We start from the raw sequence: 15314 nt of genomic DNA on the forward strand, positions 1-15314 counted from the left end.
CTGCCTAAAAGGAAGTTTTTCCTCGCCACTGTCGCACTGTTGCTTGCTCTGGAGGAGACTACTAGAACTGTTGGATCCTTGTAAATTCTGGAGTGTGGTCTATCTGTAAAATGTCTTGAGATAACTCTTGTTATGAATTGATACTATAAATAAAATTGAATTGAATTGAATAATAATAATTAAAATGTAAAAAGAAAATACTTTATGCTTGCCGTGAAAAGAAATACAGCTTCACATATGAAAGTTAAAACTTGTTGGACAGAAACTGCCAGTAAAATCATCTGAGTGCCAAAAACACACATCAGAAAACCAGATTCATTGAGAAAGAAAAAAGATTTCGCGCTTAGTTGCGTCTTACGTCTGTATCATTCATTACAACTGTGGACGATGAGTGACTGTATGACGTCACCGTTCTCAACCGTTAAAAGGTGCTCCCTAAGCAGGTTTCGACATTCATACTTTCAGCGACATCCCAGCGGAGGAGAGAGAAGGATAGAACGAGATCCGACCAAGTCTTTGGAGTATGAAGACACTCACGTTTGCGGGTTTGCTCTTGGCGCTGGGGTTTCTTGTCTGCGAAGGGGGTAAGTAAAGAGAAAATTAGATAAGAAGTTGGCACTCTTAAAAGTTCAGTTTTCGATGCCATAAGTTTTGTATTTCCTTTTGATTTTCTTTTTAATCTTTTGTGTATCTTTATATTAGACATTATTATAAACCACTCAATTTGTTGATATGGATTCTAGTAAAGTATAGCCTATGACACTAAGGTAAAAAAAACATACTATGTCATCATTAGCTCAGACATTTAATAAAGCGTAACGAGTATTGTAGTGTTTTTTGATAATTTATTTTTTGAGGCATTTTTAACAGACTTGTGCTTGCATCTGAAGTGAATTGTCAGTAACCACAAACTATTGTCTAAAACAGGTAATCCATGTTGCTCAGAGCCATGCCAGAACAGAGGCGTTTGCACAGCTCTTGGGTCAGATAATTACGAGTGTGATTGCACACGCACAGGATATCAGGGACACAATTGCACAACACGTGAGTATGAATGGCACACTGGACGTGAATGTGAAATCTTGTTATTTGTTGTGGTCATTTGATCATTAACTGACTTTTCCCTCCTGGCTTGTACAGCTGAATTCCTCACTTGGGTCAAAATATCCTTGAAGCCATCGCCAAACACTATCCACTACCTTCTCACCCACTTCAAGGGCTTCTGGAATATCATCAACAACATCTCATTTCTCAGGGATGCCATCATGAGATATGTGCTGACATGTAAGCGTCTCTAGCTGAAGGCAAAAAATTAGAGGATCGTTTGCCTTCATATTACATGAAATCATTTGTACAGCACTTCTTAGAGAAACATTTGTAGCATTTATACTTATATTGAAATGCCTTTTGTCTTGCTCTAGCTCGATCCCACCTGATTGATAGTCCTCCAACTTACAATGCAGATTATGGTTACAAAAGTTGGGAAGCCTACTCCAACCTTTCCTACTATACCCGCACTCTCCCCCCTGTGCCAGAGGATTGCCCAACACCTATGGGAGTAGCAGGTGAGTTATACTCTTCCTGCCGTTGGAGAACCAGTTTTCTCGGATTCTTGAAATTTTTTTACAACAAAGGAGGTGCACACATTCAAATGATCTCTTCTGCTGGATTGATTGATTGAAAATATGCCAAGGGAGCACAGAAAGACCTGCCCCAGCAAGCCAAAACTAAACCACATTCAATATGTCTCAGGAATTTATAATGACAGTAAATCTTAGTTATAACTATAACTAAGTAAAAGTAATCAATCACATTTCAATCACTTTAACGTGTTTTATCCAAACTAAATTGGCTTGGTTCTGTGGTATATTGTGGTATGCTTACTGTTATGTCCTTAATTGTTTCCCCAGGTAAAAAGGAGCTACCTGATGCTAAGCTGTTGGCTGAGAAGCTTCTAATGAGAAGGCAGTTTATCCCGGACCCACAGGGCACCAGCCTGATGTTTGCATTCTTTGCCCAGCATTTTACTCACCAGTTCTTCAAATCTGACATGAAGAAAGGACCTGCTTTTACCTCAGCTAAAGGTCATGGGGTAAGCACAGCCAATTTCGAGCCTCATCAGATTTTAGTCAGGAATGAGAGACAAAAAGATTTGTGAATGAATAACTTGTATTAATGGTTTTGTTATTGCTTTCAGGTGGACCTCAGCCACATTTATGGAAACGAGCTGGAGAGGCAACACAAGCTCAGACTCTTTAAGGATGGCAAGCTTAAATATCAGGTATGGGAAGAGACAGAAGTTTAGTTTAAACAGCAAAATGCTTCAGACCACATAAGTGTCTAACAGTTGCTTCCTCTCTTGTTGAACTCTGCAGATCCTGGATGGAGAGATGTACCCCCCAACAGTAAAGGAAGTGGGTGCTGACATGCACTACCCTCCTCATGTTCCCGACTCTCACCGCTTTGCTGTGGGCCATGAGGCATTCGGCCTGGTCCCCGGTCTGATGATGTACGCTACCATCTGGCTACGGGAACATAACCGAGTGTGTGATATTTTGAAGGAGGTCCACCCGGACTGGGACGACGAGAGGATCTTCCAGACAACACGGCTCATTCTTATTGGTGAGTTTATGCACAAACGTCTTAAAGACATTTGCTGTAACGTAGCAGGGAAAATAAAGTCAAACCAATACCACTTGTCACAGCATTGGTGTAGTTACCACGTAACTTGTGAAAAGAGGAAACTCTTCTTTGTTTTGTTAATCACAAACCAGCAACCTTGTTGCACACAGTAGAGCATTTGTGCTCTACTGTGAGAAACAGGAAATATCTGAGATAGAGGATATGTTTAGTTTTAAACACTTGTGTAAAATACCCTGCTGGAATAAAAATGTGTCTAATATGGATTTACCATAAAAAGTACCTTGTTACCTAGTTACACATTCATTAAGCTACAGCTACTTTTTCTCCCACATTAAAAAATACAGGATCTATGAATGTGCATATATTTTTATTCAAAAGTTTAACTGCTGGACCAGGTGTCCTTATTCACTGAAGTCAATTTTAAGTGGAGGGACTTAAACATCTCTAATGTCTGCAATTGCTAAAATATTAAATCCTCTCTTGTGTAGGTGAGACCATCAAGATTGTGATTGAGGACTACGTGCAGCACCTGAGTGGCTATCACTTCAAGCTCAAGTTTGACCCCGAGCTGCTGTTCAACCAGCGCTTCCAGTACCAGAACCGCATTTCATCCGAGTTTAACACCCTGTACCACTGGCACCCTCTGATGCCTGATTCTTTCCACATTGAGGAGAAAGAATACAGCTATAAACAGTTTGTCTTCAACACCTCCCTAGTGACCGAGCACGGCATCACTAACCTTGTGGAGTCGTTCACCAATCAGATTGCTGGACGGGTAAGAACTGTTTGAGCAGCATTTTGATTCAGATTGTACAACCACTGCTTCAAAGCTGGTTAACTGACTTCCATTTAATTTTTTTTTAAGGTTGCTGGTGGCCGAAATGTCCCAGGACCTATCATATATGTAGCCATTAAGTCCATTGAAAACAGCAGACAAATGCGCTACCAGTCTCTAAACGCCTACAGAAAACGATTCTCCATGAAGCCCTACAGCTCTTTTGAAGACATGACAGGTGAGACAGAGTCAACATGCCTAATACTTGCAGGTGGAAAGGACGGCGTCAAATGATTAGTAAAGAAATTATCAGTGTAAAGTGAAAGAAAACGTTGCCTCAGGCCAAATTATTGCTGAATTGCCATGAACTGATTGCAGGAATTAAATGTACTAAACTCCACGCTGCGGATCAAAGCTTATATCATAGATTTCTTATTATTAAAGAAATGGTGTGGACTCTGTCTTAGTCCCCATCAGCTTTGGAGGTTAGGAATTTATTTCCGTGACTCTAAGAACCAGATGTCCATTTCTTCTTGAGCTAATGTAAGCAGATTGTCATCACAGAGAGCATGACATAAACAGACAAGAGAGGCCTCCTGCTTTAGATGAGATTTAATTTTCACAAGGAAAGAGGATTTAATGTTGTTCTTATTAAAAACCAAGTGTGATGTATGAGGAGAGAATATATATGTGTGTATGTGCTTGTGTTAGAGACAAGATGAAAGAAGTAAAAATGAGGAGAGATCATTATTTAGTCAAATTTCTGAGCTCATATTTAGACTAGCTGCATGCTTTACAAATGCTGAGCGAGTGGGAGAAAAGTATCCAGATCAAGTTGCTAACTAAAACTATGTTCTTCTTTGGGGTACTCAGGCGAGAAAGAAATGGCCGCAGTGCTTGAGGAGATGTACGGACATGTCGATGCTGTGGAGCTCTACCCAGGTCTGTTGGTGGAGAAACCCAGGTCTAACGCCATCTTTGGGGAGACCATGGTGGAGATGGGGGCCCCTTTCTCCCTCAAGGGCCTAATGGGAAACCCCATCTGTTCCCCGGAGTACTGGAAGCCGAGCACATTCGGAGGCGGCGTGGGCTTCGACATTGTCAACACCGCCTCCCTGCAGAGGCTTGTCTGCAATAACGTTCGGGGCCCCTGTCCCGTGGCATCCTTTCATGTGCCCGACGTTAAAGACACGGGGTCCATGATCATCAACTCAAGCACATCCCAGTCACCTGGTAGTGATATCAACCCCACAGTCATTTTGAAAAAAAGAACTACTGAGCTGTAATTTGTTTTATTTTATAAGGTCATTTTTTAATGTATGTATTTATTTATTATTTATTTATATATTTATTGTAATCTATTTATAAAATAACTGAGATTGTTTTTATATGTTATTTTGTCTTTGACTGTGTGACTGGTTTTCTAGAACAAAAGTATGTGGCTGTGTTTTTTTTATTGAAGATTGTTTTATAAGTTATTTTTACAGTAATGACCTCAGACACTGAAATTTAATACTTAGATCAACTGCTATTTGCGGTATGATCATAAATTTGGACTGTTAGGGTTACATATACAGAAAAGAAAAGAAATAAAACAAAAGAAAATGACTACAACAATATCTGCTTACAAATGTACTGTACATAACCAGATTGTTTTGTTCTCAATGCTTGTTGCTTGCCCCAACCGGTCGTCAGACACCGCCAAGAGCCCTGGTCTGACCGAGGTTTCTGCCTAAAAGGAAGTTTTTCCTCGCCACTGTCGCACTGTTGCTTGCTCTGGAGGAGACTACTAGAACTGTTGGGTCCTTGTAAATTCTGGAGTGTGGTCTATCTGTATAGTGTCTTGAGATAACTCTTGTTATGAATTGATACTATAAATAAAATTGAATTGAATTGAATTGTTAACTGGTAGGACTAACACTAATAAATGCCACGAGGAAATGATGCCCATTTCTCAGAAATCAGCTGATATTGTTGTCATTTTCACTTCCGATTGTGCTCTTATATAAACTCTGATGCTACGGGAGCAAACAAGTGCTTAAAGTTGGCTAATTTTCCATGGCGAGAGAGAGAGAGAGAGAGAGAGAGAGAGAGAGAGCAAGGGGTTGAGCAAGCTAGAGAGTAAATGAAGAGAGGAAGTGATGAACAAAGCAGTGAATCAGAGGAATACAATGTTATTTTCTAAATGTTTAACAGTGATTATGGTCTAATCAATCCCTCCAGGAGTTTGTGACGTCACGATCGCAGCAATTCAGGCAAATTCAACCAATCACCGTGACTTTGGTGCAACTTGCAATTTTGACCAATCAGCGCAACTTTTCCACAAATTTGAAAAATAACCGGAGTTTTCCGCAACTTCAACCATTCCCAGCAGTCCCACGTGTCAGACTGTGTATCAGTATGTGATGCTGAGAACCACTGACCAAACGGGAGTGAGAACGGATTAACGTCACACGTGCGTCACCAAATTAATTTCCTTGTTTCTGAATGAAGACGAGATGTGTGTGACTCGAACGTCTCACATTTACCAACAAAAAGTACAGCGAGCAATATATCAATCTAATAATTCAATCACAACAATCTAAAAAAAAGGCAGCGAAATCCTAGAGGGGCAAAGCAAAGGTTGGTAATGAGAACAGGCTGCAAAACCTGCAGGCTGTTACTGGCTCAGGGTTACATACCAACGTGGGACCCAAAGGCTCTTTGCTGACCCCTACAAAGGTCCTTACCTTGCATGGCAGCTGGATTCTGATTTTAGTCCATATCAGTACCATTTCTTCTTTTATTAAGATTATTTTTTGGGGGCATTTTAAAGCCTTTATTGCCGCAAGACAGAACTAAACAGCGCTAAACGTGTCATAAGTACTGTTACTTCTCACTGAGTAGAGCCACCTCCTCCGGTACGTACGCACTCCAGTGTCTCATAGCAGCTTTATGCTGAGAAAAAGCGCTCAAAATGTAATTGGTAACATGGATAAATGTGTTGGATTTTACATATTATGTTTTCTGTTGGGTTAGAAGTTACACTTTATGTAGTCTTGATTTGTGTGGTTGTCATTCAGCTACATGTTAAAGGGTTGTATAAATACTGTACATCCAAGACATGTGCGATAATCATGTCATGCTTAACTAGAGTACAGGCAACTTTTTTTGGTCCAATTCAGGCATTGGTCTGAACAACCTGTTTACCGTACCAATTTGAGTCAGGTGAGAAGTTGTCTCACTTTTACAGAACATCCTGCGGAGCGGAAGAGGGTCTGGCTAGTCCACATAGCATTCTGGGATGGGTAAAAAACTTGCTTTGGTTTATTCGCATTTCTTTAAACCAATTACAATCGTCATGGGCGACGCTAAGCCAAGGATAAAAATAGCCTCAGGTGGAACGTGTACATTCAAAAGTTATTTTAGTGTGAGAGAAAACTTAGATTGGACTGTAAGCCCAGCTAGCTGTCTCCATGTACCATGCAGAGATCTGAAGAGCAGTTAACCAAAGTCCTCAGAAATCCCCTAGAGATTAAAATTCAAAACAAAATAAGGCGAAAGGAAACAGACATCGGCGAAAAGTGTGACTATGTATGATACAAAATGTATGATACAATTACTGTAAAACGGAGTTTTCACCAAATTGAATGTAACTTTTCTTCGCATGGACTCCACCACACACTTATGGTGGGTCATAAGTGATGAAAGGGATGATTTTTACATTACTGTAGTCTATGTATTGTTTAAACAGTCAAGTAAAATACTGCATATTATACCTTTAATGATCATTGTAATGTAATACTTTGGCACTAGAGTTTAGATTCTCTGCCCTAGCCCAAACTTGACTCGACCCAACGCGCAGGCTGGGTTGGGCTGATGTTTCCCGCAACTATCCTCTGGGCCCTTGATCTAGTGTTAATCATTATTTTATCAGCCTAATTGGGTGGGGAGAAAACTTTGCCTCTCCAGCTTCTCTTAAATATAATTTAATCTTTCAATAATTGTGCAACCAGGCCCGGTTGTTTCAGATATCTCACAAATCCTTTAGCAGCAGATTTGGTCTCTCCTATGTCCAGTTCGTTGTTCGCCGGTGCTTTGGCATGCAGATCGTGGAGAAGTACAATATTAATTAAGTGATCGAGACAAGTAAGTCTCCTATGCGGTTCATGGGCTTTAATTATGTCCAAAACCAATTTCTTTTCTGAATATTGAGTACAGGCCATTTATTCATAACTTTACAAAATTCAATGAATTAAAATAACAGAAAAGATAGATGGATAGATAGATAGAAAGATAGATAGCTGTTAACCTTTAGTGAGATATTTGCATGTTCTCCTTGTGCCTTAATGGGTTTCCCTTTGAAGGTCTGTCTGTTAATTAAATAAAATATTTTTATCACTTCATGTTCCTCAAGCAAAGCAAGAGTGTCCATGAGTAATACTTTTTCCCAGCAAAAGTTTCTGTGTATTGCTTCTGTTTCAATACTTTGTGTTTAGTTTAGATTTCTAACATAACACATGCAACACGGTGTGTATCAAAGAGCAAATGACTAGATGATGATAGTAGAGGATTTGGTATTATTACACATAAAAACTTTCCATTACTTGATCTACATTCTGCCGGGAAAAAATGCAGAGGGACTGTATTACTACACATGATGTGTGAAGATTAGCACTTAGTCCAAAAGCTTACAGGATACCTTGCCTCAGCAGTATGGCTAGCGGTGCAGTAGAGGAACAAAGTTATTGTTTGAGGATACCCATTCCAAAATAAACGCAGTGGAAGGAATGTTGACGTGACTGGCGGCACATAGAGGTGAGTCAGGCCGTCGGGCATCATCCCATCTAAACACAGACAATGACAAGCTAAATTTTCCCATCCATTTACACACTTCTCACAACAGCACATTTACTTTCTCCCGTCACACTGGACAATTTAAGCTTTAAACACAAAACCACACAGAAGCAAGGAAATTACAATAATTAAGTAATGTGCATCAGTTGTCATCTTAACTGAACCTGATGGACAGTTCTTCCTCAATCTGGTCATCTTTGTCCTATACTTCAAAGGACGAAGGCATAGGATTCCCCTTCCTTGGCCTATCACGGCATGAAAATGACCTAATTGTGTGTCACATTATTTGTTTTCCTTACTGTCAGTTGCCCAAGGGTAGGTATTATTATTTCATTGAGCATCAATGTGGGGCATGCTCAGGACCGGTCTATGAGATCGAGCAAGGAAGCATATCTTGCTTTGTGTGGGTGTAATGAGCATGAGCAGGCCGTGGGCCCTGGTGTGGAAGTAGATCAGGAGACTTCGATGTGTCTTTTCCCTCTGACCGCTTTTGGACCTCTTTGGAACCAGACCCAGTGTGAATCCAGTGATCCGAGACCGGAATTACGTGATGCCTTGCAGGTGGCCGGAACTCGGGTCAACTGTGAGCTGGCGCCGGCCACCTCTGCACGTGAAGCACTGGCACTGACCCACCAGAAGCCAATTGTCACTTAGACAGATTTATACAAGCAAATCACAAATGTAGATCATCTGAGAAAAAATTCATGATTCTGAAAACAATGTGTTAAATGTTACAATCTTCAACTGTTTTTAGATTAACCCTCTGGGGTCAGGGGGTATTTTCAGTCACACAGATGATTTTGGCGTGCTCAAATAAGTGTTCAATAATTTGAACACATAAGCAGTATTTTCCAGGTCACATGCCTTTTTTAGTATTCAGCACAAGTTCATCTAACATAATATCTAAGTTGTATGTATTTTATAATGGTACTTAAAAAAAACTTGTTGTAAACAAGCTGTAAAAAGTAGTTTTAGAACCGAACTGGAATTTGGGAAAAATGCATTACCTGTTACACTGTTGTGGGGTTTTAAACCTCCGCTTTACCACTACCATGCACACTACCCTCTCCAGCTGTTCAAAAGAAGACAGGACTCAAAGGATTTTTTACTTGCTGCAAGGGGAGCGCTGAGTGTCACCTCTGACAATCTCCAACCAACTCCGAACAACTCCAACGCTCACCTTCAAGTGCAGCCTTTTTATTGCGTGAACAAGACAAGTTACCCAATGCATGCTGAGACATGGGCGGCCCCTCGTGACAGGAGCATTGTATTCAAACCCTCACACAATGGAGAAGTGAATAAATCTAATCAATTCAAAAAGGCATAGATACACTATGGAGAGGTGAGTAAATATCATGACAAGTAAAGTTCACAAATGAAAATACATTTAAATCTGTAATATAAAAGCAGTATAAAAACCTTGAGCATTATTGGCAAAGTAAAATCAACTGTGAAGAACAATTTTGGTTCCTCAAGATGAATCAGTTAAGTGTTAAGTATACTAAGGTGTTGTTTTAGGATCAAAGGTTTGGTAAGCATAGCATTTTATCTGGTTTACTATGTAATAAGTGTTTTCTAGTGTGACTGAGGTCCTCTATGAAGGTAAATTTGGTGCAAAAGGTGAGAGCCTGTAGAATATAATGTGAGAACTGTGTATGTCCAAATTTCCACTTGTAAAATTAAATTTGAACTTGTAAACATAAACTTTGCTCTTGCAAAAAATCTTTGCACACATTTGATCTGAATTTGAAGTCACACAAAGAAAAAACACACAAGAGCTTATGAAAAATATCAGAACTTGTAAAATTAAATTTGCACTAATAAAATGTTCACACACCTGTATTCTGAATCTGAAGTCACAAAAAAAATTATTCACAAATGTGTAGATGTACACATTTGTGTACATCATGTGTACATCATGTGCATGAACACAATGACTGCTGCAAGCGTGTAGTGCAACATTTACATACTTTTTTTAAACATTTTCCATCACAACCACAACTCACTGATTACAATCTATTGAATCTGTCACTGCAACTTCACATGTGCTCTCTCCCATCACACTGTGGCGTATCTGGGACTTTTGAAAGACTTCTTGCAATACCAAAACTAATTGGCATGTGAATAAATTCAAATATGGGGGGTCGGGTTTGCGCACTCCTTGTGAAATGTCACCTGACTCAGTGATATGAAACGTTTGATCTTTTATCTAATTCACAAAATTTTTAAAATCACACATTTTTGGGCAGTGGAATCATTGGAAAGTGTAAATAATAATGTTTCTATCAACATTTTCACCACGCTTGTATACAAAAACTTGTGAGACTATTAATCTCCAATAGATATCCATTTATTATTGTGACCAAACGTTTTTATTTGAAGATTACAAACAATTTCAAACAATATGCTGTCACATTAGAACGTGTCCCGGGACCAACAAAGAAAAAAAAAACACAGAGGAAAGACGAGAAGGAGGGAAACACAACCAAAACAAAACAGCTAGAGCTACGTCCGTCACAAACAACACACAGAAACAGACATACACAAACACACACACAACCAGACACACACGGACAGAAACAAGATAAGGGAACAAACACATGCGCAAATACAGACAAGGAGGCCGCAGCACCAGTCTACAGCATGGACTTCAATGAGTCAGCAATGCTGTACCAAGTGCCCAACGTTTTTTCTAGTGCTCCATTCATGCAAGGTGTAGAGAGATCCAAATATACTGTACAACCTCCAAAAAAAGCAAGGACACGAATAGAAACGTTTCCAACGGGTTGCAATCCTTTTCCCAGCAGCCATGAGTCCAGCAATCACAGCATATTTTTTAGGTCTAGAGAGCTGAACGGCTGACAGTTTATTCAGGTTCAAAACATTGACAATAACAGGTACAGTGACATTAATCAGGGCAGATATTTTAGATGCAATACTGTTCCAGAACTGAACAAAAGGAGAGCAATCCCAGAACATGTGAAGACAAGTGCCCCATGCCTTCAGTGGGCAGAAAGTGCATAAAGGGCAGTAAATTAGCAGTTAATTACTTTCATGTGATGCATTTTCACAGGGGTGAGATTTGTCCTGTAAACGAAATTGTTCTGAATCTGCAGATTTTCTGGATTGCAAGATACTTCTGGGATGTTAGACCAAAAATCATGCCAGTCAAGATTGTTGCTTGTGTATTGACAATCGCGTTCCCAGACCTTCTCAATGGGAAGGCCAAAGGAGGGTCTGGCTAGTCCACATAGCATTCTGGGATGGGTAAAAAACTTGCTTTGGTTTATTGGCTGAGATCTGAAGAGCAGTTAACCACAGTCCTCAGAAATCCATCAGAGATTAAAATTCGGACAAAATGAAGCGAAAGGAAAAGAAAAGATCTGAATCCACCGGAATTTCCTGTGGCACCAAAGAAATCCTGGAGGTGGAACGAAGAGGATATAGACTAGGTGATGAGCTACTGGCAGCTACCGCTGTGGTTAAGGCGTGTGTGGCGTGACCATTGGTTTAAAACAACAATGGCAAATGTGATAGACAGATGGTTTATACACCTGTCATGTCATTTTTTTAAAAGCCCTTTTCCAGACGGCTTCTCAGATGGTTCTGTTTAACAAACCATCTGATTTGTGAGGTTATAAAGGTCCCGCGTTCAGCAAAATAGGAGAAAATCCAGGCAGAAGGCAGGGATTCTGCAGGGATACGGATTACAATTGCTCCATTCACTTGGACGATGTGAGAGTAGATGTAAAGAAAGATATAAAGAAGATGTATAGGAAGATGCACCAAAGGAAATGAGGATTGGTTTAAGGCGGGTAAATGTAGTTACATTTTCAGGAAGGGAAACAGTGTAACAATGTATGATACAAATGTATGATACCAATTACTGTAAAACAGAGTTTTCACCAAATGGAATGTAACTTTTCTTAGCACGGACATTTATCATCACACATCATCAACATAAATGCAATTTTGTCTCTTAACTGCAACAGTGTTTAAGCAAATGTGCTCCAGAAATTTATAATATCTGAGAATTATAGCGCAATGGTAGCTGAAATTTAGTTGAACCTTGGAGTTTGATTTAAACGTGTAACCTGATTTCTAATTGTGAGTCTCTACCATGATGATGTGAGGGGTTTCGCTGCTCTTTGGGATACTCAACCGCCACAGGGAAAATGTTCATTTGTTATTTTTGAAGATGTCATTTTAAAAATAATGAAAGTTTCATTTAACTGTTGACACACTCACACTAACAACAGTTATTTCATTCCATCATGAGCATGCAATTGTTAAAGTCATAGTGGCATTAAGGAAAAGCCTGGGGCCCATGAGCTGTTGGTTGGGTAAGGTTTGAAAAAAAAAACACAAGGACAATGAAACATTGTGCAAGTGGGAAAAGAAGGTGATGATTCAACCTTATCTACCTGTGTGTTTACGCCCATTTGCATTTGATTGGTTTTGGTTTGCATAAGATGACATTTCTGACAATGAGGGGAAAATTGTATCATACTGATTTCTGATCAACAAGAAATCATGGAAATGCACACCTTGTAATCTTGATGAACAGGGGAACATTGATAGTTGAACTGCTTATTTATCAACATTAAATCAGAAATGAATTGATCCATAAATTGAAAACAAACATTGAAGATTAGGTGTCTACTGAATAAAATTAAGGTAAAAAGAAAAGAAAAAGAAAACAAAGGACAAAAAGAAAGGGTTAAAAGAAACAAAGAGAGAGAAAGGCACATAATACATATTCAAGAAAGTGAGAACAAATCTGCCTCTATTGGCTTCACTCGCACCAAGGTGAGGAGGAATGCCTGGTAACTGATTGCCTCCATTTCCAGTTAACCCGCATATTTTGTCTGTGTTGTGCCGCACAGGAGCATCCATAAGACAGACACTACCTACAGTAGCTCTATGACAGAGCCTTTTAAGGTCAAACAGGGGGGTAAGAAGCCTTCAACCTCTACAACATTGTGTCACAGGATGACAAAACAGCTAAATAAAAACATAGAAACAACTGTTAAACTGTCAGGTATCACACAAACATGTTGTCATATCATATCATTGACACATCATAGCACACACTTACTCATCTATTAGACACTCAGCACTGAAACCTTACTGTTATATTGCAAAAGCAGACATAGTGAATTGCATCACATACCAAAGATAACAGAGATGAACTTTGTTCTATCTGAATCTAAATCCACTCTCACTGAAACCTGAACCACCGGAATTGAAAGTACCTCCAGACCAATTAACAATCTTATATTCTGACATCATACATGACAGGTTCACATGTTTTCAAGCCTATGTTAAGAACGGCTAATTGGTTGCTCAAAACATTCAAGTGACGCGGGATTAAATCCTGAGTCATGTTGACGTTAAAATTAATCTAGTGCAATGATTCAGCAGTCCACAAATCAAGTGGGTAGCTCCAGAAGTTACACTATTTTTAGCTTGAAATTCCCTTTTTTTGCTTCCACAGACTATGTTTCCTTGCTAAACCGGCAGAGGGACAGACATGGAAAAAGTACTCACTACAAGTACAGATACTTGTGTTAAAAAATACTCGGGTAAAAGTAGAAGTACTGATTTAACTAAAACATCACATATAACTGTTGTGACAGATACTGGGACTCCAGGCCAATAAGATTCTGACTGTGTGGCAATATCTTCAACTTAGCATTTAAATATTTGCTTAAATATGGCTTCTGGAAAGAAAATAAAGGATAATATATTAATTACTAAACAGACATTAATTAAGAAGTTCCCCATACTTTTAGAGTTATGCAACACATTTGCCAAGAATCATTCTTTATGCCTACTGTCTCAAATATCTCTCTCGCCAAGAACGATTGAGAATGTCTTGCTGTCTTGCTTTGGGAGGTGCTACTGTTACCACCATCAAGCTGTAATAATGTGCCGCGAATGAATGCCGTCAAATCTGTTGATTCGTCTTGGAGTGGTGCATCAAGTGCAACGTATATTTTCATCCAATTAGATTGAATTCAGTATTATATGACGTGAAAAATAATAACTCCACTGAAATTATTTTAAACTAAAGTAACAAGCCAATTTTGCTAAATGTAAGGAGTAAAAGTAAAAAGTCAGCACAAAAATGAATAGTAAAGTAAGTTAAAATTCTACTTCAGTACAGTAACAAAGCATGTGTACTCCGTTACTTCCTATTTCTGCAGAGGGATAGTATCACAAAGGGGAGTTTTGGTTCTAAAAACACAAACTTTGGAAAAAACATACCTGATTTGTCTAACTCAGATTGCTACACCTGAACTATTAGCTACACCTGAATTTTAGAAATAATTTATGCAAGGGAAGAGCACTTTGATTTAGTCCCTCACTGAAATTGAAAATGCATCAAGACTGGATCTGTTTGTGAACAGTATGGGGCACCAGGCACAATTACAGCAACTAATAACACTTTAAATGTACTAATAGGCATGGGAGTACTTGCATTAACATAGAAGTGAAGAGTTTGCCTTTTGGTCATTGTCCTCTTTTAGACCAAGACCAAGACTTTGAGTGGCTGGGACCGAGTCAAGATCCAACCAGTGTGAGTCGCACACTGCATGCCATGATAAAATGTGGAAAATGCTAACCATAGGCACTCTTGAAATTGATATCAAAGATCTAAATTCCCGTAAAATAAACACAGAAAAAAAAGGTCCCCCTTTATTCAACTATTTTATTGCCATAAGTGTATCATGAGAAATGCCTTGATTAAATCGTCAAAAGGCAGTTGTGATCTTGACCTCTTTACCTGAAGCAAGACCAGGTAAAAATGTTGTCGATTCTGAGGCCAAGACCGATCTTTAGTCTGAAAACACTTTCTCTCACACACACAAACACACTTCCAATTAGTGTGGGTGTTGCTCAATCGCACCATTCCAGTGACTAACAGTACCTTACTATTGACTTGTAAAATTTCAGTTATTTCATCTAGTGTCTTAAAAACGTTCCCATGTTAGTAATAGGGTGTCTGGAGCTCTCACCTTGACACACCTTGCATATCTGTCTCATCTTCTCTGCA

The 15314-nt window shown here is 39.3% G+C and overlaps 1 protein-coding gene across 1 annotated transcript; it reads left to right on the forward strand.

Moving 5' to 3' along the window:
* Positions 1-371: 371 nt before the first annotated feature.
* Positions 372-4878, forward strand: ptgs2b (prostaglandin-endoperoxide synthase 2b). The gene is made up of 10 exons (XM_034880374.1): positions 372-584; positions 928-1044; positions 1141-1284; positions 1422-1565; positions 1911-2092; positions 2198-2281; positions 2376-2622; positions 3132-3418; positions 3509-3656; positions 4292-4878. The coding sequence occupies exons 1-10, from the start codon at positions 524-526 to the stop codon at positions 4702-4704; spliced, it is 1827 nt and encodes a 608-aa protein (XP_034736265.1). The 5' UTR covers positions 372-523; the 3' UTR covers positions 4705-4878.
* The last annotated feature ends 10436 nt before the right edge of the window (positions 4879-15314 follow it).

This window comes from Etheostoma cragini, chromosome 9 (assembly GCF_013103735.1).
Source record: "Etheostoma cragini isolate CJK2018 chromosome 9, CSU_Ecrag_1.0, whole genome shotgun sequence".
NCBI lineage: Eukaryota > Metazoa > Chordata > Actinopteri > Perciformes > Percidae > Etheostoma > Etheostoma cragini.

Coding starts and splice junctions, on each gene's coding strand:
- ptgs2b (XM_034880374.1), top strand. CDS start 524: ATGAAGACACTCACGTTTGCGGGTTTGCTCTTGGCGCTGGGGTTTCTT. Junction 1,285..1,421: donor CATGAGATATGTGCTGACAT/GTAAGCGTCTCT, acceptor GTCTTGCTCTAG/CTCGATCCCACCTGATTGAT. Junction 2,093..2,197: donor CCTCAGCTAAAGGTCATGGG/GTAAGCACAGCC, acceptor TATTGCTTTCAG/GTGGACCTCAGCCACATTTA.